At 46.6% G+C, this 24,694-nt stretch overlaps 2 protein-coding genes across 2 annotated transcripts in view; both read left to right on the top strand.

The window, feature by feature from the left end:
* LOC142312171 (uncharacterized) overlaps positions 1 to 24,694 on the top strand; it is a 159,162-nt gene that overhangs the window by 78,908 nt on the left and 55,560 nt on the right. The window contains exons 14-15 of the mRNA XM_075351073.1: positions 22,663 to 22,955; positions 23,208 to 23,339. Coding sequence (XP_075207188.1) covers positions 22,663 to 22,955; positions 23,208 to 23,339 — 425 coding nt within the window. The remainder of the gene's footprint in view (positions 1 to 22,662; positions 22,956 to 23,207; positions 23,340 to 24,694) is intronic.
* On the top strand, positions 1,779 to 9,742 carry LOC142312153 (gastrula zinc finger protein XlCGF66.1-like). Its single transcript, XM_075351054.1, has 4 exons — positions 1,779 to 1,831; positions 9,018 to 9,159; positions 9,289 to 9,432; positions 9,516 to 9,742. The coding sequence occupies exons 2-4, from the start codon at positions 9,082 to 9,084 to the stop codon at positions 9,654 to 9,656; spliced, it is 363 nt and encodes a 120-aa protein (XP_075207169.1). The 5' UTR covers positions 1,779 to 1,831; positions 9,018 to 9,081; the 3' UTR covers positions 9,657 to 9,742.

Genomic DNA, 24,694 nt, shown 5'->3' with positions numbered 1-24,694 from the left:
TCTGCTCCGTACACATGTGACACACACGACTCTGCTCCGTACACCTCACACAGACACGGCTCTGCTCCGTAAACCTCACACAGCACACACGGCTCTGCTCCGTACACCTCACACAGCACACACGGCTCTGCTCCGTACACCTCACACAGCACACACGGCTCTGCTCCGTACGCCTCACACAGCACACACGGCTCTGCTCCGTACGCCTCACACAGCACACACGGCTCTGCTCCGTACGCCTCACACAGCACACACGGCTCTGCTCCGTAGTACGCCTCACACAGCACACACGGCTCTGCTCCGTACGCCTCACACAGCACACACGGCTCTGCTCCGTACGCCTCACACAGCACACACGGCTCTGCTCCGTACGCCTCACACAGCACACACGGCTCTGCTCCGTACGCCTCACACAGCACACACGGCTCTGCTCCGTACGCCTCACACAGCACACACGGCTCTGCTCAGTACGCCTCACACAGCACACACGGCTCTGCTCCGTACGCCTCACACAGCACACACGGCTCTGCTCAGTACGCCTCACACAGCACACACGGCTCCGCTCAGTACACCTCGCACACGCACGGCTCCGCTCAGTACGCCTCGCACACGCACGGCTCCGCTCAGTACACCTCGCACACACACAGCTCCGCTCCGTACACCTGTCACACACGCACGGCTCTGCTCTATACACCTCGTACACACGCGGCTCTGCTCCGTACACATGTCACACACGCACGGCTCTGCTCCGTACACATGCCACACGCGCGGCTCTGCTCTATACACATGCCACACGCGCGGCTCTGCTCTATACACCTCGTACACACGCGGCTCTGCTCCGTACACATGTCACACACGCATGGCTTTGCTCCGTACACCTCGTACACACACGGCTCTGCTCCGTACACATGCCACACACGCGGCTCTGCTCCATACACCTCGTACACACGCGGCTCTGCTCCGTACACCTCGTACACACGCGGCTCTGCTCCGTACACCTCGTACACACGCGGCTCTGCTCCGTACACCTCGTACACACGCGGCTCTGCTCCGTACACATGTGACACACGCATGGCTCTGCTCCGTACACCTCGTACACACGCGGCTCTGCTCCGTACACACGCGGCTCTGCTCCGTACACCTCGTACACACGCGGCTCTGCTCCGTACACCTCGTACACACGCGGCTCTGCTCCGTACACCTCGTACACACACAGCTCTGCTCCGTACACATGCCACACACACGGCTCTGCTCCGTACACCCCGTACACACACGGCTCCGCTCCATACACCCCGTACACACACGGCTCCGCTCCATACACCTCGTACACACACGGCTCTGCTCCGTACACCTCGTACACACACGGCTCTGCTCCGTACACCTCGTACACACACGGCTCTGCTCCGTACACCTCGTACACACACGGCTCTGCTCCGTACACCTCGTACACACACGGCTCTGCTACATCCACACTGTAAACCCCTCCTGACCCCACACATAAACTTCCCCTTATCCTGCGCCATGACACCCAGCACAGCAGAGTCCTGCATACACTGAGGAGCTGACCATGTGACCCCCTGACTCCTCCCCTCCATGTGACATCATCACAGGTCCTGGAAGCACAGAGCAGCCATATACAAAGAAAATCGCTACGCCCACCAACCAAACCGGTCACGCCCACTAACCTGTCAGGAGCCCGTACATTCTAGACTCAACCCCACTGCTTCCTGCTCACAGATCTGCCCTGCACTGAGGCCCCGCCCCTTCCGGAACGTCATTACCTCGAGAAACAACTCCATTCTAGACTAGACGCTATCCTCTGCAGGTGGAGGTAGGTGGAGATTCCCCATTACTGGGCGCAGGGGGCATTAACCCCTTCAGTGCTAGTAATGGTCGCTCCGGCTCTTTCGGTTCCTATTTCTAGATATTTCTGGTAAAATCCTCATATTCTGATGGAGTCTAGTCCCCGTCCGCCCTCCGGCCACTCACAGGGCATTTCTGGGGCTTTGTCTCATGTGCATTTGGCCATTTGTCCCTAGTGAGAGCCCGTAGTTCCTTTGGTCGGATGAGGGTACTTTCACACTTGTGTTGAACGGCATCCGTCACAGTGCGTTGTGTGACGCATGTGATGGATGCGTTGTAAATAGTGTGATAATAAAGGCAATGGATTCCTGTGAAATAACATGTTGCTTTCTTTTAGTTTTCTTTAGCTGAGAGAGACCCCATCATCACCGCACAGACGCAGGCACTAGCGCCCCCATCATCATCACCGCACGCATGCAGGCACTAGCGCCCCCATCATCACCGCACGCATGCAGGCACTAGCGCCCCCATCATCACCGCACGCATGCAGGCACTAGCGCCCCCATCATCACCGCACGCACACGCAGGCACTAGCGCCCTCATCATCACCGCCCACACGCAGGCACTAGCGCCCCCATCATCACCGCCCACACGCAGGCACTAGCGCCCCCATCATCACCGCCCACATGCAGGCACTAGCGCCCCCATCATCACCGCCCACATGCAGGCACTAGCGCCCCCATCATCACCGCACGCAGGCACTAGCGTCCCCATCATCACCGCCCACATGCAGGCACTAGCGCCCCCATCATCACTGCACGCACGCAGGCACTAGCGCCCCCATCATCACCGCACGCAGGCACTAGCGCCCCCATCATCACCGCACGCAGGCACTAGCGCCCCCATCATCACCGCACGCACGCAGGTACTAGCGCCCCCATCATCACCGCACGCACGCAGGCACTAGCGCCCCCATCATCACCGCACGCAGGCACTAGCGCCCCCATCATCACCGCACGCAGGCACTAGCGCCCCCATCATCACCGCACGCAGGCACTAGCGCCCCCATCATCACCGCACGCACGCAGGCACTAGCGCCCCCATCATCACCGCACGCACGCAGGCACTAGCGCCCCCATCATCACCGCACGCACGCAGGCACTAGCGCCCCCATCATCACCGCACGCACGCAGGCACTAGCGCCCCCATCATCACCGCACGCACGCAGGCACTAACGCCCCCATCATCACCGCACGCAGGCACTAGCGCCCCCATCATCACCGCACGCACGCAGGCACTAGCGCCCCCATCATCACCGCATGCACGCAGGCACTACTGCCCAATCATCACCGCACACACATCGGCACTACCGCCCTCATCGTCACCGCACACACACCGGCACTACCGAACCCATCATCACCGCACACACACCGGCACTACCTGAATGACGTCACCGCTGACAGCGCGATTCACTACAGTTGCTGCGTGGAGCTGACAGAGAGCGGCGGTGTTCCACGACCGCTCCTGTCAGCTTCATATAGCAGAGCTGAAAGCATTGTGGGACCTCTTGTGGATTACATCGGACCTGGAGGGGTATTTGGGGATTTTGATAAAGTGGTGAAAGAGGGTGTTTTTTTGTCTTTTATTTCAAATAAAGGATTATTCGGTGTATGTATTTACTTACTTTCACTCAGGGTGGATAAAAATCAATGTTTTTTTTAAAAAAATCAAAAAAATCGGATTTTTTTTATTTAAATCGGATTTTTTTTTTTATTTAAATCGGATTTGTTTCAATAAACTGCTTTTTGAGGAAAATATTTTACCATCCAAAGGTTCTTCCATCATGAGATAAAGCTGAGTTGTTTAACTCAGTAGAATAAAGGCTGTATATGTGTAACATTCACAATGCCATGCTCTTCCAGAGGTTTCTGTAGGATTAGTGGGCAGTTTCTCTCCTATATTATCACAGACGCTCACTTTATTTACGCAGTTCTCAAAACTGAATTTGACTCCGCAGAGGTCCCAGCCTCTTCTTCATGGCAAAAATATTACAACATGAACAGAGTTGAGAAAAAGACCTTAATCCTATTGTTCTACAAACCTATGAATACAGAATCAACCCCTTCAGTGCCAAGTCCAAGAAGTTAGACAATATGTTTCTGATTGTTTGGAGTGGAATAGAGCTGCACAACACAAAAAGAATGTGAATCTAAGTGTGAGGAGGAGGAAGGGCAAGCAGACAAGAAAATGAAAGTGAAACTTTGAGCACAATACTGCAGCATAGCCACAGACAGACAAGTCTGGATCTGTTTGTGTGTACGATCTGAGGTTTATTACATTCTTTCCTTATAATGGCAGCAGGCCGTAAAAGAGACCCAGTTTGGGAATATTTTAATGAAGCTCCTTCGCCTATCGGTAAGGCAGGCATGCGTGCAAAATGCAAACGATGCAACAAAGAGATGCAAGGCCTGCTGGCGCGAATGAGGCAACATCATGAGAAGTGCGGTGATGACGATGACCAAAGAAACACTTCTGAACAGGCAGGATCTTCAGGTTGGTAAACATTTTTATTGAATCCTATTTCTAAAGACTGAACTGTCATGTGTGAGAAAAATTATATTTCTTATTATTACTGCATGTTACTGTCATTTGGTACAGTTATGAAGAAAAACAAATATTCCTTTTGGGGAAGGGGCAGTGATGTGTTGTGTACAATAAGTAGAAATTGTATAATAAACAATAAAATAACAGCATTGACTTTTTTGTTTAGGGGAATTCATGGATTCTGGAAACTATCCACCTCCAAGATCACCATCATCCTGTTCTACAGTTTCAGAGTTATCCATCCAGGATAGTGCTTCATTAGCAGCAGCATCATCATCAAACACCCACAGCCACATATCACCATCACCCAAAAGGAAGAAAAAACCTTTACCTCCTGGAACCACCATAGATAGGTTTGTGATAAGAACTATCAGATTAGAAAAAGAGTTGATTGATGAAAAAATTGCCCAGTTTATTTATGCAACAAACTCTTCTTTCCGTCTGACTGAGAACCCACATTTCATTAATATGGTTCAGTCACTGAGACCAGGATACAGTCCACCCAGCAGAGCTGATGTTGCAGGGAAACTGCTGGATCAAGTGTATGACAGAGAAATGGAGCAATGTGCAACAGCTCTGGAGGGTAAAATTGTTAACCTAAGTATTGATGGGTGGAGTAATGTCCACAATGATCCTATTGTATGTGCTTGTATAACAACAGAAGAAGGTAAAGTCTTCCTTGCACAAACAACTGATACGTCAGGAAATGCACACACAGCAGAATACTTACAAGAAGTGGCAGTAAAAGCTATAACGACATGTGAACAAAAATTCAAATGTCTAGTACGCAGTTTAGTCACTGACAATGCTGCAAACGTATCCAAGATGAGAAGAGATTTAGAAGAGCAGGGAGGGAATACAAAGCTGCTAATAACATATGGTTGCAGTGCTCATTTGCTGCACCTCTTAGCCAAAGACTTAAGTGTTCCAGAAATAAAGGCTAATGTTGTTGAAATTGCTAAATACTTCCGTAATAATCATTTTGCTGCAGCAGCTCTGAAAAGGATGGGTGGAACCAAGCTAACGCTCCCACAAGATGTTAGATGGAACTCTGTGGTGGACTGTTTTGAGCAGTATATCAAAAACTGGCCTATTCTGATGACACTTTGTGAAGAAAATCGAGATAAAATAGATGGCACTGTCACAGCCAAAATCCTCAACATTGGGCTTAAGAGAAATGTTGAACATATGCTGAGCTTCCTGAAACCCATCTCTCAAGCTTTAAACAAAATACAGAAAAATAGCTGTTTTATTGCGGGTGCTGTTGAAATTTGGAAGGGACTGAGTGAACACTTAAAAACAGAACTACACATGGACAGAATTAAATTACAAGCAGTAAACAAACGAATGGGACAAGCACTGACTCCAGCTCATTTTTTGGCAAATATTGTCAATATCCAATATCAGGGTCAAAACCTAAGTGCTGAAGAAGAGGAGTTAGCTATGACATGGGTATCCAGCAATCATCCATCTTTAATGCCAACTATAATAAACTTCAGAGCTAAGGGGGAACCATTCAAGAAATATATGTTTGCTGAAGATATTTTAAGGAAGGTCACACCAGTAAACTGGTGGAAGTCACTTAAGCGCTTGGATTTAGAGACTGTTCAAGTAATGATTTCACTTTTAACAGCAGTAGCTTCTTCTGCAGGCGTTGAAAGAATATTCTCTTCCTTTGGACTCATTCATTCTAAATTGAGAAATCGGTTGGGACCCAATAAAGCAGGAAAGCTTGTTTTTCTTTTCCAGATTATGAATAGGAACAAAGAAGATGATGATGATGATGATGAAGATGACGACAAGTGAGCTACAGAGGACAGCAGGGACAGTAGTATTTAAGTTTTTCATGTGTCGGCTGGGCTGACAGTCTAAGTTTCTTAAAATATATATATATTTTGTTTAGCCAAATTAGTTAACAAACATGGATGTTTGTTTAAGCAAATAACATGCTGTAATGTTGTTATTTCAGTTGAATAAATCTATTTAAATTGTTATTAAGGTCAGGATTATTTTTCTCCTTCCTAAGTACAACAGAACAGTGGTGTCCAAATATGAATGATTAACCCATTAAACTGGGGAGAAAAAAGTAATATAAAAAGTGATTCTAAAAATCTTCAACTACTTGCATGTTAAAGTAGCAAGAACTAGTTTAGGTAGAAACTTTGATTTAAATCACTGATTTAAATCAAGCCTTACTGACTAGTGATTTAAATCGTGATTTAAATCAAATCCACCCTGCTTTCACTATAGCTTAATCATGGGGTGTGTCTCATAGACGCCTGCCATAATTAACCTAGGACTTAGTGGCAGCGATGGGCTGCCATTAACTCCTTATTACCCCGATTGCCACCACACCAGGGCAATTTGGGATGAGCCGGGTAGAGTCCCGGGACTGTCGCATCTAATGGATGCGGCAATTCCGGGCGGCTGCTGGCTGATATTTTTAGGCTAGGGGGCTCCCCATAATGTGGGGCTCCCCATTCTGAAAATACCATCTTTCAGCTGTATGGCTTTATCTTGGCATCAAAATTGGGGGGGGACCGCACGCCGTTTTTTAAAATTATTTTATTTATTGTACTGCACGATATAGACCGCCCACGGGTGGCTGTGATTGGTTTTAATGAGACAGCTGTCACTCAGCGTGGGGGCGCATCTGACCGAAACCAATCATAGGCGCCGGTGGGCGGGGGAAGCAGTGAATACGAAATGGAGTAATGAGCGGCTGGCATTTTCAAAACCAGGAGCTTTGTAACAGCTGTGCAGCGCCGTGCCGGTTATCGGTGAGTATGAGAGATGGGTTGAGAGGGAGAGACAGACAGAGAGAGACCAGGAGTGCTTTTAAACGATTTAGAACGTTCTGCTGGACATGCTGAGCATGCTCAGTAGAACGTGACGGAATCCTGCACTGGAATCCGTCTCCAAATGCATGGCGACGGAATCCAGCACCATAGACATTCATTATGCCTCTTAACAGATTCCGACGGAATCCTGCCGAGTGCGTTGTTTTACACAAACAAAAATCGTTACATTGTGCGTTCCTTCCTCCCGACGGTCACTGACAAAACGACTGATGCGGGGCGGATGCAATGCAAGACCATCCGTTGCAATCTGCCCGTCCTCAAGGCGGCAGATTGCAACGGATGCCGCACAACGCAAGTGTAAAAGTACCCATAGACTTGGCTCCATCATGTCCTCCTTTCTCCTTTTTTACATTCCCTAACTCTACATTACTTATTACCAACTATACCATTTGTTGTGAGAAAAGCATCCGGTCCTGTATAAATGCTGTTACAGTTCCCTCCATTACAGCCCCTTGTGGTCGGCATTCCACAGTCTGACTGCTCTAACTGTAAAGAACCTTTTCCTATTTAGCTGTGGGAATCGCCTTTCCTCCACACATAATGACTGCCCCTTGTATTGTCTCTGGAGAGAATACGTCCTGAGCCGTTCTTTGTAGTAACCACATTTGTATTTATACATATAAATGATAACGTTCGATGAATGGAGCCGGATCGATCTTGAACGGCCATCACTATTCAGCACTGAGACTGTTCAGGAGTTTTTGTTTTCCTACTTTCTAATAATGATAACTTTCTTATTCCTTTTCTTCTGATAGATACATTCGACCCAACTGTGGAAGACGTAAAACATGGAAACACATATTCCTCTCATAGTATAGTGCCCCTTCTTGTCCCCACACTCTATAATGTACCCATAGTTCCCTATCCCCACCCCCACAGTCTGGTACCACCCCCCCACTGGTGATAAATACTCAGCCCCATCTTTATGGAAATACAGATGACCCTAGAACATATGAGATAATCACCAGACAGCAGATGTATAGGATAATAGAGGATAATGAGGCCGTTATGGAGGGGATTTCACCAACATTGTGCAGGGAGTATGTTCTCCCTTTAAGGTTAAGGATACATGGGCATTTAGCATCCGACGTGAAAGCATCCGATGTGAAAGCATCAGATGCGTTGTGCTAATATCCCTCTCCTGCGAGTGTGAGCCAAGTGTCATTATACTGTGATGCGATCCTGCGATCAAAGCACAGCTGCAGGGGAGGGGGAGGAACTAATCTCTCCATCTCCTACATTATGAGCTGATGTGAGTGTAGTGCGATGTTTCTCTCGCACCCATAGATTTGTATGGGTGCTAGTGAAAATGAAACGCATTCCACCCACAGCATGCTGCGATTGTTTTCTCGGTCCAATTAGGGCTGATAAAAAAAATCGCACATGGGGAGCAGCCCCATAGAGTAACAATGGTCCGAGTGAAATGCGATTTTATTTTTTATCGCATGCCACTCTCTCCTTTTTATTTGCCGTGTGTCCTAGCCCTTATGACGGATACTTCTTATTCCTAAGAGTAATAGTTCTGTTTTTTATTATTTATTTTTTTTGCTTAAAACCTTTTAACTTTTTTTTTCAACAATATAATATAATGTACGATCTTACTAGAAGCAAGTCTTTTATTAGTATGTGCTGATCCATACGAGGATAGAATACAAAATGTACTTGTTATATCTCATATATTTCCTCTTATCTCTAGTAATTGTAGATTACAGGAGATTCTTTATGATTTTCAAATTTATCCCCATTCAGGTCCCTTCAATATCGGATCCTCTCAGATCTATATAAGAGAATTTTCCTGATTGACCCATCAAGGATGGATAAGGACAAGGAGAAGATGGGGGAGAGGATATTACACCTCACCCTAGAGATCCTCTTCTGGCTTACTGGAGAGGTGAGAGATTCTGATGATGTCACATTACATCATTTTTATCTATGGGAATAACAGATGGACAGAACTGGAGAGGTGAGGACTCTGGAAATGTCTGTAGTGAGATTTATTAATGTGTCTCTCCATAACCAGGATTGCACAGTAGTGTCTGAGGGATGGGGAAGACCCCTGAGCCCAATCACAGGGACTCCACCTCACCCCCCGATACATGAGGACATCAATGACCAGAAGATCCTAGAACTCACCTACAAGATGATTGAGCTGCTGACTGGAGAGGTGACACTGCTGGGAATGCTGGGACATTATACAGTAACGCTATGAAGGGATTGAGCGGATGACGATATCATTGTATGTGTCAGATTCCTATAAGGTGTCAGGATGTCGCTGTCTATTTCTCCATGGAGGAGTGGGAGTATTTAGAAGGACATAAAGATCAGTACAAGGACGTCATGATGGAGGATCCCCAGCCCCTCACATCAGCAGGTAATAGACAGGACTAAATACACACGTTCTATAATTACAGTGGCATATAAAAGTTTGGGCACCCCTGGTCAAAATTACTGTTATTGCGTACAGATAAGCAAGTTGAAGATGAAAAACCACTAAAACACATAAAGTTAAAGATGACACATTTCTTAAACACACGTCCTAGAGACGTCAAAATTCACAATAGACGATCTCAAAAGGTGCAAAGTGAAGGTTTTACAATGGTCCTCACAGTCCCCTGATCTGAACATCATTGAAAATCTGTGGCTAGACCTCAAAAGAGCAGTACATGCAAGACGAGCCAGGAATCTCACAGAACTGGAAGACTTTTCCAATGGATGAAAATCCCTCAAACAAGAATTGAAAGATACTTGGCTGCTACAGAAAGCATTTACATGCTGTGATGCTTGCCAAAGGGGGTTTACTAGATACTAACCATGTAGAGTACCCAAACTTTTTCATTTTCTGATTTTCCTTTTTCGTTAGTTTGAAAATGTGAAAGATGAAAATAAAATTTTTGTTTTTGCCTAAAATACAAAGGAAATGTGTCATCTTTAATTTTATGCCTTTTAGAAATCATTTAATCTTAAACTTGCTTAACTGTTCACAATAATTTTGACTAGGGGTGCCCAAACTTTCGCATGCCACTGTATATGTATGAACAGAATGAATTCAGTCCCTGTATGTGCTTCCTCTAGTTCTATCCAGTAAGAGGACATCACCAGAGAGATGTCCCCATCCTCTTCTTCCACAGGGCTGTAAACAAGAAGATCCCAATGTTCCTCAGGATCATCAGGTAGATGGAGAGAAGGTGTCATGAAATCTTCCTTTGATGTGTAGACGGCTGTGAAGGTCTTGTGCTCAGTCTTGTTTTATCCACCAGTATTATATGTTTTATACTTGTGTAATGAGAACGGTGGAGATGGCAGGATTAGAGCTGATCATAGATGTGACTTCTCCATCTGTCTGTAACTATTACAATATTTGTTTCAGGGTGAAGATCTGACCTATATTAATACTACAGAGACATATGTGAGGGGAGATGAGTGGTGTAAAGAGGAGATTCCTACATATGACTACCCAGGTGAGTAGTGACCACTAAATGCAGAGAAGTCACAGATTCTTCTCAATCACCGCCTGTGGCTGCTTTCTCGGTGGTGTAGTCCGGCCATATGACAATCAAGTGGTCACCATTCTGCTGCTAAACCAAAATTGCCCCCACTACTTTGGCATTGGAAGTCCTTCTGTTGGAGTGATCTTCTGCATAAAAGCCGGGGACGGTGCAACCTGTGAATAACCATAAATTGAAATATTCTCTCTTTTGACATAAAGCATAAAGAAGAAAATTGGCAGAATTCACAACTTTTTCCCATTGTTTAACTTATTACCGACATATGAGGTACTGGTACTTCATATACTGCCTCTTAACTTTTATTCGGGCTCTCACACCGATGCTCACATTGTTCCTATTGGATGATGGCTGTGTTATTCATCCTTCATCTGCCTTTAACAGCCGTGGGTGGAGCAGCGCTCTGTCTTCAGCTGTTAACCTTCTAAATGGCACGGTCAATCTCTAATAGCTGCATGTAACATGTTCCAGAAGGTGGTGTCATTCTACGCTCCCTTCGGTGCATCTGTAGCATGATTGCGGGGTGTGGATGGGATGCCATGACAGCCAGGAGTCTGCTGAACATCGCTGTGCTTGTCATTACAATACTCTAGTGAAAGCCGTCCTGGAGCTGGCATTTATAGGAGATTGTGATTTTCACTGTACAGTAATGAGCAAAAGGGGTATCAATGTTTTGAACTTTTGATTTCCAGGCTCCATATCTCACCATCCACTACAGTTTTGAGTGTGACACAACCTTCATTTTACAGACCATCATCTTGGCTATCTCATGCATAAATTTGACTTGCAACTATTTAGCATATGATTATGCAGATTCTTGTCATGTCACTGCATTGTTACTGCTTTGCTTCTTCATTTTAATATTTTGTTAGTATTTTGTAAATCCACCTTTTGGCTTTCCATTCTGGTTGAATTCCTCTGGGGCATGCTCTCAATCAGATTCAAGCATGTCTTGTTTAAAGTCTGTTCCCAGGTCTCTTCTACACGTTCCCAATATTGGTGCATATTGGTTGACTTACTTGTGTATGTATAAAGCTTTTTCTTCAACTTTACCCAGAAGGTTTTGATTGAGTTGAGGTCTGGGGAATGTGGGGGCCAATCCAGCACCTCTACTTCATTGTCAATGAACCATTTCTTTGCCAATCTCTACGTATGCTTCGTTTTTTTGTTCTGCTGGAACGTGCTGCGCTTTTCATACCCATAGTACTTCAGTATATAAAGTAACTCATCTCATATCTCAGCATTGAGACCACCATCAATTCTGATCAAGTATCCAATGCTTTTGGCTGTGGAACAACTTCTGATCATCAGGTTTCCTCCACTGAATTTGACAGTTCCTTCAATTTCTCAGTCTTTTACCTTATTTTCTTTATCGCTCCATTGGGAGACCCAGACAATTGGGTGTATAGCTTCTGCCTCCGGAGGCCACACAAAGTATTACACTTAAAAAGTGTAACCCCTCCCCTCTGCCTATACACCCTCCCGTGGATCACGGGCTCCTCAGTTTTATGCTTTGTGTGGAAGGAGGCACACATCCACTCATGCATTCCCATTTTAGTCAGCAGCAGCTGCTGATTTTATCGGTTGGAAGAAAAGAGGGCCCCCACGGGGCCCCCGGCATGCTCCCTTCTCACCCCACTACGTCGGCGGTGCTGTTAAGGTTGAGGTACCCATTGCGGGTACAGAGGCTAGAGCCACATGCCGTTTTCCTTCACCATCCCTTAGCGGCTCTGGGAGAAGTGGGATCCTGACCGGTCATCCATTTACTGGGACCGGGCTCCCTCCGCAGCCCTTGTGGGAATCTGCCGGACAGGAGTCTATGTATCCTCAGGGACCGGGCCCTGCATCTATAAGGTACTCTGTGTCCCCATGGGGACTGTGCATGGAGCGCTTGTTTCCCGGACGCTGCAGCAGCTGCTGGTTTGTGAAGACCGGGACTTCCGCGCCGACCGAGCCTGTTTGTCGGCCGCGGTCTTAAATTTAGTCCCCGGCTTCATTGCGGCCTAGTAGCATAACTCCCGCCCCCGGGCCTGCCAGTCAGGGGTAAGGGCGGGACGGCCGACCTGACGTCGGTGGGGAGGGCTGGAGCATCCTGTATGTTTCCTCCCCCCTCACTGATCACTGTGGGCCCCCAGATTCCCGCACTTTCATAGCGCCGCCCACGGCTCCCTCCTCCCCTGAGAGCTCCGGCAGCCATTTTTACACAACATTCTGCCGGTGGAGGATTTTCAGGAACGAGCTCTGCAGCTCTGGGAGACCTAAGGCAGGGAATCTGGAGGACACACACTCCGCTTTGGGCGGTCGGTAAGCCACACCGGTCACCCGGTGCTGGTCCCCCTAGAGTGCCGGAGTATGTATATATATATATATATATATATATATATATATATATATATATATATATATATATATATATATATATATATATATATATATATATATATATATATATATATATATATATTTTCTGTTCGGCCGGGTTGTTTACCCTTTCCCATATACCCTCAGTGATCACTCTCCTAGGAGACAACAGCATGTCGTCCACAAGGAGCAAGGGCGCTAAGGCACAGGGTTTTTTTGCAACCTGTACCTCTTGTGGGGCTATGTTACCTGCGGGTTCCACCTACCCTCACTGTGAGCAATGCTCGACCCCTGTTTCACTTGCTCAGCCGGAGCCTCGGTCACTAGTGGGCCCCTCGGCTCAGGCAGACCCCCCTGCTTCCACTGTCCAGGCGGCAGGGACAGAGTTTGCAGTTTTTGCTGAGAAACTCTCTGAGTCACTTTCACAATCCATGGCTCAGTCTATGGACAAATGGTCTGCCAAGCTACTAGAAACCTTGCAGTCCAGACCGGTCCTTACACAGGCCCCGGGCCCTGTTGGATCATCGCCTCCAGGTCCCTCTCGGTCCGCGCCGCAGCGCGCTCCCGGGGTGGCCCCTAGGTCTCACGTGGAGGACTCCTGCACGAACCACAGTCCCAGACCGGCTAAGCGGGCTCGCTGGGAATCTTCCCCGACTTCCTCATGCTGCTCGGGTTCCCAGCTTGAGGACTCTCTGGAGGACGAGGCGGACGTCGCAGCTCAGGGCTCTGACCCTGACGTTGCCCTCAATCTTGATACACCTGAGGGGGACGCCTTAGTAAATGATCTTATATCGTCCATCAACCAGGTGCTAGATCTATCTCCCCCGCCTCCACCTATAGAAGAGTCGGCTTCTCAGCAGGAGAAACACCAGTTAACGTAGTTAAGGGTTGGGCTCAATGTCCCAAGGTGGATCCTCCAGTCTCTAGATTGGCGGCTAGATCTGTAGTATCAGTTGCAGATGGCTCATCGCTCAAGGATGCCACTGACAGGCAGATAGAGCTCCTGGTGAAATCCATCTATGAAGCCACAGGCGCGTCTTTTGCCCCGGCTTTTGCAGCCGTGTGGGCACTCCAAGCTATCTCAGCTTGTCTGTCTGAGATTAATGCGGTCACACGTACCTCTGCTCTGCAAGTTGCATCTTTGACTTCTCAGGCGTCGGCTTTTTCGTCCTACGCCATGAACGCCGTCCTGGACTCTGCTAGCCGTACAGCGGTGGCATCCGCTAATTCTGTGGCAGTCCGCAGGGCCATGTGGCTGCGCGAATGGAAGGCAGACTCTGCTTCCAAGAAGTTCTTAACCGGTTTGCCGTTTTCTGGCGACCGATTGTTTGGCGAACGATTGGATGAAATTATTAAGGAATCCAAGGGAAAGGACTCTTCCTTACCCCAGTCCAAACCGAAGAGACCTCAGCAACGGAAAATACAACCGAGGTTTCGGTCCTTTCGGCCCTCAGCCAAGTCCCAATCCTCTTCGTCCAACAGGCCAGAGAAAGGCCAGAGGAACTCCTATGCGTGGCGGTCTAAGTCACGCCCCCAAAAAGCCGCCGGAGGCACTGCCTCCAAGGCGGCCTCCTCATGACTTTCGGCTTCCCCGAACCGCATCCTCGGTCGGTGGCAGGCTCTCCCGCTTTTGCGACGCCTGGTGGCCACATGTTCAAGACCGATGGGTGAGAGACATTCTGTCTCACGGTTACAGGATAGAGTTCAACTCTCGTCCTCTGACTCGTTTCTTCAGAACATCTCCGCCCCCCTCTCGGGCCGACGCACTTTTTCAGGCAGTGGGCGTTCTGAAGACAGAAGGAGTTGTGATTCCCGTTCCCCCTCAGGAACATGGTCACGGCTTCTACTCCAACTTGTTCGTGGTGCCAAAGAAGGACGGATCATTCCGTCCCGTTCTGGACCTCAAACTGCTCAACAGGCATGTGAGCACCAGAAGGTTTCGGATGGAATCTCTCCGCTCGGTCATCGCTTCGATGTCACAAGGAGACTTCCTAGCATCGATCGACATCAAGGATGCTTATCTCCATGTGCCGATCGCACCCGAACATCAACGCTTCCTGCGTTTCGCCATCGGGGACGAACACCTTCAGTTCGTGGCACTGCCTTTCGGCCTGGCGACAGCCCCACGGGTTTTCACCAAAGTCATGGCATCCGTTGTGGCGGTCCTACACTCTCAGGGCCACTCGGTGATCCCTTACTTAGACGATCTCCTAGTCAGGGCACCCTCCCGGGTGGCGTGTCAACACAGCCTGACCGTCGCTCTGGCGACTCTCCAGCAGTTCGGGTGGATCATCAACTTCCCAAAATCCAAGTTGACACCGACCCAATCACTGACTTACCTCGGGATGGAGTTTCATACACAGTCAGCGGTAGTCAAGCTACCGCTGGACAAACAGCTTTCTCTGCAGGCAGGGGTGCAATCTCTTCTTCGGGGTCAGTCACACCCCTTGAGGCGCCTCATGCACTTCCTGGGGAAGATGGTGGCAGCAATGGAGGCAGTGCCCTTCGCGCAGTTCCATCTGCGCCCACTCCAATGGGACATTCTCCGCAAATGGGACAGGAGGTCGACTTCCCTCGACAGGAACGTCTCTCTTTCCCTTGCAGCCAAAACCTCTCTTCAGTGGTGGCTTCTTCCCACTTCTCTATCGCAGGGAAAATCCTTCCTGCCCCCAACCTGGGCTGTGGTCACGACGGACGCCAGTCTGTCAGGGTGGGGAGCGGTTTTTCTCCACCACAGGGCTCAGGGAACCTGGACTCCGATAGAGTCTTCCCTTCAGATCAATGTTCTGGAGATAAGGGCAGTGTATCTAGCCCTATTGGCTTTCCATCGGTGGCTGGAGGGCAGGCAGATCCGTATACAGTCGCGTACATCAACCACCAGGGCGGCACGCGCAGTCGTCATGCCTTCCAGGAAGTCCGGCGGATTCTGCTGTGGGTGGAAGCAACAGCTTCCACGATCTCCGCAGTTCACATCCCGGGCGTAGAAAACTGGGAAGCAGATTTTCTCAGTCGTCAGGGCATGGACGCGGGGGAATGGTCTCTTCACCCAGACGTGTTTCGAGAGATCTGTCGCCGCTGGGGAACGCCGGACGTCGATCTCATGGCGTCACGGCACAACAACAAGGTCCCGGCCTTCATGGCACGGTCTCAAGATCACAGAGCTCTGGCGGCGGACGCGTTAGTTCAGGATTGGTCGCAGTTTCGACTCCCTTATGTATTTCCTCCTCTGGCGATGTTGCCCAGAGTGTTACGCAAGATCAGATCCGACTGTCGTCACGCCATTCTCGTCGCTCCAGATTGGCCGAGGCGGTCGTGGTACCCGGATCTGTGGCATCTCACGGTGGGTCAGCCGTGGGCGCTTCCAGACCGCCCAGACCTGCTGTCACAAGGGCCGTTTTTCCATCTGAATTCTGCGGCCCTCAACCTGACTGTGTGGCCATTGAGTCCTGGCTCCTAGCGTCTTCAGGGTTATCTCAGAATGTCATTGCCACTATGAGACAGGCCAGGAAACCAACGTCCGCCAAGATCTATTACAGGTCTTGGCGGATCTTCTTGTCCTGGTGCTCTGATAATGGTTTTACTCCCTGGCCTTTTGCCTTACCCATTTTTCTTTCATTCCTTCAATCCGGAATGGACAAGGGTTTGTCACTGGGCTCTCTCAAGGGACAAGTATCGGCGCTCTCAGTATTTTTTCAAAAGCGCCTGGCAAGGCTTCCGCAGGTCCGCACGTTCCTGCAGGGAGTTTGCCACATAGTTCCACCCTACAAGCGTCCGCTGGAACCCTGGGACCTTAACAGGGTGCTAACGGCTCTTCAGAAGCCACCTTTCGAGCCGCTGAGGGATGTCTCTTTATCACGTCTTTCGCAGAAGGTGGCATTTCTAGTGGCAGTTACCTCACTCCGAAGAGTGTCGGAGCTTGCAGCGCTGTCATGCAAAGCCCCCTTCCTGGTTTTTCACCAGAATAAGGTGGTTCTGCGTCCTGTACCGGAATTTCTCCCTAAGGTGGTATCTCCTTTTCATCTCAATCAGGATATCTCCTTACCTTCATTTTGCCCTCATCCAGTTCACCAATGTGAAAAGGATTTGCATTCATTAGATCTAGTGAGAGCACTCCGGCTCTACGTGTCTCGCACGGCGCCCCTGCGCCGTTCAGATGCGCTCTTTGTCCTTGTCGCTGGCCAGCGTAAGGGTTCGCAGGCTTCCAAGTCAACCTTGGCTCGGTGGATCAAGGAACCAATTCTTGAAGCCTACCGTTCTTCGGGGCTTCCGCTTCCTTCGGGGCTGAAAGCCCATTCTACCAGAGCCGTGGGTGCGTCCTGGGCATTGCGACACCGGGCTACGGCTCAGCAGGTGTGTCAGGCAGCTACCTGGTCTAGTCTGCACACTTTCACAAAACACTATCAAGTGCATACCTATGCATACCTATGCTTCGGCAGACGCCAGTCTAGGTAGGCGAGTCCTTCAGGCGGCGGTTGCCCACCTGTAGGAAGGGGCCGTTTTCGGCTCTCTTTTATTGAGGTATTCTTTTACCCACCCAGGGACTGCTTTTGGACGTCCCAATTGTCTGGGTCTCCTAATGGAGCGACAAAGAAGAAGGGAATTTTGTTTACTTACCGTAAATTCCTTTTCTTCTAGCTCCTATTGGGAGACCCAGCACCCGCCCCTGTTCCCTTCGGGCTGGTTGTTCTTTTGTGTACACATGTTGTTCATGTTGAATTGTTCTTTTGGTTCATGGTTTTCAGTTCTCCGAACATCCTTCGGATTGAATTTACCCTAGACCAATTTATAAGTTTTCTCCTTCCTGCTTTTGCACCAAAACTGAGGAGCCCGTGATCCACGGGAGGGTGTATAGGCAGAGGGGAGGGGTTACACTTTTTAAGTGTAATACTTTGTGTGGCCTCCGGAGGCAGAAGCTATACACCCAATTGTCTGGGTCTCCCAATAGGAGCTAGAAGAAAAGGAATTTACGGTAAGTAAACAAAATTCCCTTCTTTCACTTATTTCTTCAAGACCTATTCGTACCCATCAGAGCCTAGTCTATTGACTTTCATATCATCGCTTGAAATCACCCGTGTCCAATTTTCTACTATCCACATTTCCTACTTTTTTGCAAACTCAATTCTTATGATGATATTGAAGTTGTGGCTTCTTCACCTTTTTTCGGGCTACTATTCCAGATTTTTGTAATGAGGGTTGCACCGTGCTTCCAAGGACATCTGTGATCTTACTATTATGAAGCATATGAGCCGCCTCCACTGCTGTGTTTGTCGCGTCAGAACTGATAGACCTTGTGATGAACCAACTTATTGACTCCGATATTTTGCCTGGACGTCCACCTCTTGGCTTTTGAATGGATGGACTTAATTTCTTATTCCTCTAACTGTCATAGCACCCACATGATGCAGTTTAGCAATTTTGTTGGCCGAGAGACTACTATCGATTAAATTGGATGATTCTATTCTTCTTTTCTTGGGAAATCTTTTTCATGGCTGTTCCTTGATTTGAACCAATCTGAAGTGGGGGAAACAAGGGCGCAATAGGGTCTTACCCGATATTAAGGGTATGAGAAGAAAGAGAGATGCACTCACCTGGTCTGGTTGTGACAGTCACAACCCCTATGATAGCGTATGGGAGTGCTGAGCTGGTTCCAGCTGCGGCCCCGTCAGAAATAGTAACTGAAAACGGAGATAAAAAAGGGACGGGTTTTTCAGCCGCGCTATGAACCACACTGTTGAAGATTCCTTAGATATTTTTATTGAGTCAATTCCAAAACGCGTTTCAAAGGCACACTGCCTTCTTCTTCAGGGAATAAATTCAGTGGTTCATAGCGCGGCTGAAAAACCCGTCCCTTTTTTATCTCCGTTTTCAGTTTGATTTGAACCAGTGACTTTCACTTGGGAATCAACCTAATAAGACTGAGCTATTAGGGTATGTGAGAAGAGGTTGTAATTTGTAGTAGACAGGAAGAAACAGATTTTTCAAACACCAGAACCCAAACAGTAACAATGGAGTGGCATGACAAGAATTTGCATAACTAATTACTGTATATGCTAAATAGTTGCAAGTCAAATTTAAATATAGGATAGCCAACATTGTCTGTAAAATGAAGGTTTAATCACGCTTAAAGTGGTAGTAGATGGTGAGATATGGAGCCTGAAAGTCAAAACATTGTTACCCTTTTAATTTAGTGTAAATTAATCCAAATTGCAAATGGCATAACGAGAAGAAAATCTAAACACCATGTGATCAACCCAGCCGGGAGGGCTATGCAAGACTGGTAGCATTTTGTGACAAAACAGCCGGGGGGGGGGTCACGCAGATGTTCCTCCGCTGCTCATCAATCTGTGATGAAACTTCATCTTGCACCCCCACACTGACGTCTGTAATATGTCAGTGCCAGGCGATATGACCTTGTCACTACCACCAACACGTGACGTTCAGCACCCCCAAGGGGTACGTAAGGTCAGCTTAGCGCAGGGTTACACTGACACCTCCTGTCACGCGAGCACAGGGTGGCATGGGGAGGGAGACCGGGTGGCTGCACGACACCCCATTCGCTCACAGCCCCGACAGGCTGACAAACCCTTTTCACTAGCCCCAGTGAAACAGAGCCTGCCTGCAAGGTAGTCTGCCACCAGTTCCTCGTTGGATATAAGCCTTGTCCGTTAGCATTATTATATTTGTCCAGAAACCAGCCCAGAAAGCATGTAATACTGAACCAAGCACACACACATGGTATTCATGGATTGAGATAAAAGAACAGCCCAAGATTAAATAATATATTTAATCGCCCTAAGGGCACACTAGATAATACATTATATACAAGATGAGAAGTACAGAGACTATGGTCGGGAATGCAGATTCAAATAAGAGTTAGTTGCAAACAGATATACAGATGAATCAGTTACCTTTTCTTGTTGCTAGACCTGGTGCTGGCTCGTTACATGGAAGGCGCTGTGGAGCCATGGGTTCCTTTGGGACTCCCCACATGTGTACTGGATGTGACATCTCTGACAGGAACATCTTCAAAATGTCCGCTCTGATTTTTATGAATCCATGTATCACATGCCTCCCACCTGGGGACCTATGACTGGAATGGGCCTTGAGGCTCCAGAAAATTATGAATTGGCAGTTTTCCCCATATCTCCGCCTCTTGAGTTTCCTACATAGAAGATATTACCATCATGTTTCCAGTTATGATTTTATCCTATCCATGGCTAGGAAATATGATGGGTCTATTGTCTTCCCTCGGCTAGTTAGTAATTTTGGGCTGATATGCACGTACCAGTATTAAGGAAAAATATGTGTGACGTGCATCCTGCTGCCCTGAGGCCGAAAATATGTCTGCCCTATTTGTGGGAGCTACGCACACATCAATATTATACTTCTTATACAGGAGCCTCAATGTCTGACAAATCGCCTTTGAAGCTCCTCTGAAACTTGCAGTTGCACTTCTACTTCCCTAGCTGAATTACTTTTGTCAGCAGGGGTGCTTGCTGTAATCAAGGGCTGCTTCCTTGCTATAATTAACTTTGCCACGTGCCATTTGTTCCAAGATCTTGGTCTTGGATTTCTATGCTGTTTTAGTGACCTCTGAATATAGGTAAGGGTGTGCATAAATATGGATGATTGCCAGGGATTGGCATGTATTGATATGTCATATTCCTCATACACCAAAATTACGCATTCTTTCTTCGCAGCAATATTACAGCAAAATGCAATAAGATGAGATCAAAACATTATATCTACCCCGAAACAATATGAGTGAAAACGTCAGCTTAGGGCGCATAAAATTAAGTCCACACACAGCCCAAGATCCCATAACTGAAAACGATACTAATCTTGGGAAAATGGCGAAAAGGCTAATTTATTTTTTTCTTATAAATTTCTGAATTTTATTTCACCACTTAAATAAATTAAAAAAAAAAATAACTTCGTGTTTGGTATCTATGTAATTGAATGGCATACTTATAGTATTAGGGACAGGAAGTGACTGGCTGGAGTTAGTAGAAGGGAGCGTAGATAGTGGGCATTACTGGTCGGCCCTCCGTGAGTAATGAAAGCTTGTTACGGGCTGCACGTTGGGCCACGCCCACCAAGACGGGCATAACACCCACTAAGTAAGCCACAAGTATGTATGATAATGCAAGGGGAGCTTGCCCCCCCTCCCGTTGTGAGGGACTTACCCTAGATCACCTTTTTTTATAAAGAACTCCATGACTACGTGGAATTATTAATGATAACGATGTCTGGGTGTACACTCCGACTATCTCTGCTCTCACCCATTACCTTCAGCCGGTCACACCCAGTCACTTTTGGTCCCCAATACTACAAGTATACCATTCAACTTACCTGGACAATCATATTGCCAGGTCAAGTTTAGTGAAATTTGTGAATGACATCATTCCTTTTACCATACAATGTACTGTAAAAACGGTGGGACGAAATAGTGAAAAAATGCAATTCTGCCATTGTGTTTTAAGTTTTGCTTTTACAGAGTTCTTTTTGCTGTAAAAATTGTTAGAAACCTAATTCTCACCTTAGTCTGATTACTGCAATACCAAACATTGATCTTATTTTTCTGTTTCAGTAAAGAAACAAAATTCGGAATATTGGAAAGAAAAAAATTCATTTTGTGTTGCCATTTTCCGACTCTTATTTACGAATCGGTTAAGTCTTTTACTGGTATCATTCTGACCTACATAACATTTGTTTTGTGGCTTATTGTTCCAGTATTTGGGAGGCGGAATGAGCAAACAGAGTTGACATCATGCTCTACACATTCCTGCTCTGAGGTCTATTGTTACATTGTCTACTGTTTTTGTCTCCATAAATAACGTAACTTTTCTATAAAACTTGCAATTTCTATGGATAGTTTAGAAATGTTATGTAAATAATTTAAAATATTTTATGCAAAAATAATAATGTTTATTCTTAGCAGATTACTGTACCAGAAGATCAGAGGGACAACTGACATCTGAAATTGTTAAATCAGATGACCTTGCGATCACACAAGACATAATTGAAGTGAATGCCATTATTCCAGATATCCCATCATCCCTTCACAGCAAAGATCTATCATCTGATACTTTTAAACAGATCCTAAATTCTGATTCCTCAGAGACTAGTAAGAAAAATAAAAGTCATGAAAGAGGCTTTGAAAATCAAGTTGCTCTTAAAGCAAAGAAGACATTTTCAAGTGCAGAATATAGGAAATGTTTGTCCCTCAAAATGTCTTTTGTTACTCATGAAAAAATTCACAGAAAGAAGAAAAATTTTTCTTGTGCACACTGTGGGAAATATTTTAACTTCAAATCAGAGCTTGTTATACATGAGAGAGTTCACACAGGGAAGAAGACATATTTATGTTCAGAATGTGGGAAACGTTTTGCAAACAAATCAACTCTTCTTAAACACCTGAGAAGTCACACAGGGGAGAAGCCATTTTCATGTTCACAATGTGGGAAATGTTTTGCAGATAAATCATACCTTGTTAACCACCAGAGAATTCACGCAAGACAGAAGCCTTTTTTGTGCTCAGAATGTGGGAGATGTTTTGCTCTAAAATCATGTTTTTTTCTCCATCAGAGAACTCACACAGGGGAGAAACCTTTTTCATGTTCAGAATGTGGGAAATGTTTTGCAAGAAGATCATATCTTGTTAAACATCAGAGAATTCACACAGGAGAGAAACCATATTCATGTTCAGAATGTGGGAAATGTTTTGCAGAGAAATCAGAGCTTGTTAAACACCAGAGAATTCACACAGGGGAAAAACCTTTTTCATGTTTAGTATGTGGGAGACGTTTTACAGTGAAATCAGGTCTTGCTGAACACCTGAGAAGTCACACAGGGAAGAAACCTTTTTCATGTACAGAATGTGGGAAATGTTTTGCAGAGAAAAGATTTCTTGTTACACACCTGAGAATTCACACAGGGGAGAAACCTTTTTCATGTTCAGAATGTGGGAAATGTTTTGGAGATAAATCAACTCTTGTTAAACATCAGAGAACTCACACAGGGGAGAAGCCTTTTTCATGTTTAGAATGTAGGAAAAGTTTTACAGTGAAATCAGCTCTTGTTACACACCTGAGAACTCACACAGGGGAGAAACCTTTTTCATGTTTTGAATGTAGTAAAAGTTTTACAGTGAAATCAGCTCTTGTTACACACCAGAGAACTCACACAGGGGAGAAGCCTTTTTCATGTTTAGAATGTGGGAAATGTTTTGCAAAGAAATCAGGTCTTGTTAGACACCAGAGAAGTCACGCAGGACAGCCTTTTTAAACTCCCAACATTAGTGATCTGCCATTTATTACATTTTCTTTATATCCACAATCTACATGTCAGAAGAAATGTCTATTTATATTACAATAATAAACCTAATTGTTGTAAATTACTATTTACATCTACGCTCCATTACCTTTTTGTAGGAAAGTCTGACGTGATCCTTTTTTTTTTTTTTAAAACAGTTTACATATAGATTTTTTACCATCATTGGGAACTGATTCCATTCTCTATACACATATTATTGAGTCTAATGGGACTTTCATTTTTAATAGTTACTAAATTGTGTTAATAACCTGACACCCCCCCCCCAAATGTACATTTATAGGATAACAATAATATATGATGGGTTAACCACTTAACGACCATGATATGCCTTTTAATGGTAGTTGTTCAGGGTACTTATTGCACAGCCCAATTAAAAAGTGACGCTGAGAAATAAGAACTCTAAACAACTTAAGCGAATAGCACCGTGCCACATTTGAAATTCCTGCTGGTGACTGCTGTATATCATAGCTGTCACCCACGGGTAACTTCCACAATTTTTGGGGAAAAAAAATAACCATACAAAATTATATAAAAAGGAGAAAATTATACAGCAGACCAAAAACAAAAACTCCTAAAAGATACATTTTATTCAATTATGAAAAAATAAAAATACTAAAAGACTATGTGATATATTCAGCACCACTACAATTCAGGCAACCATCATGTGAGGTGGGTGCAAAAAAGGGGGGCAAACAACTGGTGATAGGACGGTGAGGTATTTATCTATATTAGCCGAATAGCTAAATAGCCAAAATGTTGTTAAATAATGGCCAGGGGTAGGCTAACAAGGGACTAGTGACTCGCCCACCCCAGGGCTATGGGACACCCGGTGCCGGGCCGGACTAGTCCGGGGGTCGTCAGTGGTGGCGGGGCCCAACTCCGTGACCCTGGCGGGAGTCAATTAATATGGCTTCAGTGTTGGGGGTGATTAAAGTTTATAATATTCGTGACGCCACCTGTGGTTTGCGGCTATTAAGCCGCCACTGCTGTATGAGGCCTCCGGGGGTGATGGAACGGCAGCAATGATGGTACTGCTCCCTACAGGTGGAGCTGGGCCCCGGGGCACCGGTTGGTGCTTGTAAGTGTCGATGTAGTTGCGGTGTAGTGCAGGGCCGACAGGGCGGTGAAAGGACCGGACACAAACAATGGTCTCTTTACCTTCTCCTCTTTTACTAGGTAAACGGTTAGTCCTGGGAGACCGTTACAGGTGGTAGAGGTCTCTGGCTG

This window comes from Anomaloglossus baeobatrachus, chromosome 5 (assembly GCF_048569485.1).
Source record: "Anomaloglossus baeobatrachus isolate aAnoBae1 chromosome 5, aAnoBae1.hap1, whole genome shotgun sequence".
NCBI classification, from domain to species: Eukaryota; Metazoa; Chordata; class Amphibia; order Anura; family Aromobatidae; genus Anomaloglossus; species Anomaloglossus baeobatrachus.
Note: the sequence above shows the minus strand (reverse complement) of the source record. Positions and strands in the feature narration are given on the sequence as shown.

Bases quoted from the DNA above. Each gene is read 5' to 3' on its own strand.
- LOC142312153 (XM_075351054.1), top strand. From the start codon at position 9,082: ATGGATAAGGACAAGGAGAAGATGGGGGAGAGGATATTACACCTCACC. The intron at 9,160-9,288 runs GTGAGAGATTCT...CTCCATAACCAG, and splicing joins TCTTCTGGCTTACTGGAGAG to GATTGCACAGTAGTGTCTGA. The intron at 9,433-9,515 runs GTGACACTGCTG...TGTATGTGTCAG, and splicing joins TTGAGCTGCTGACTGGAGAG to ATTCCTATAAGGTGTCAGGA.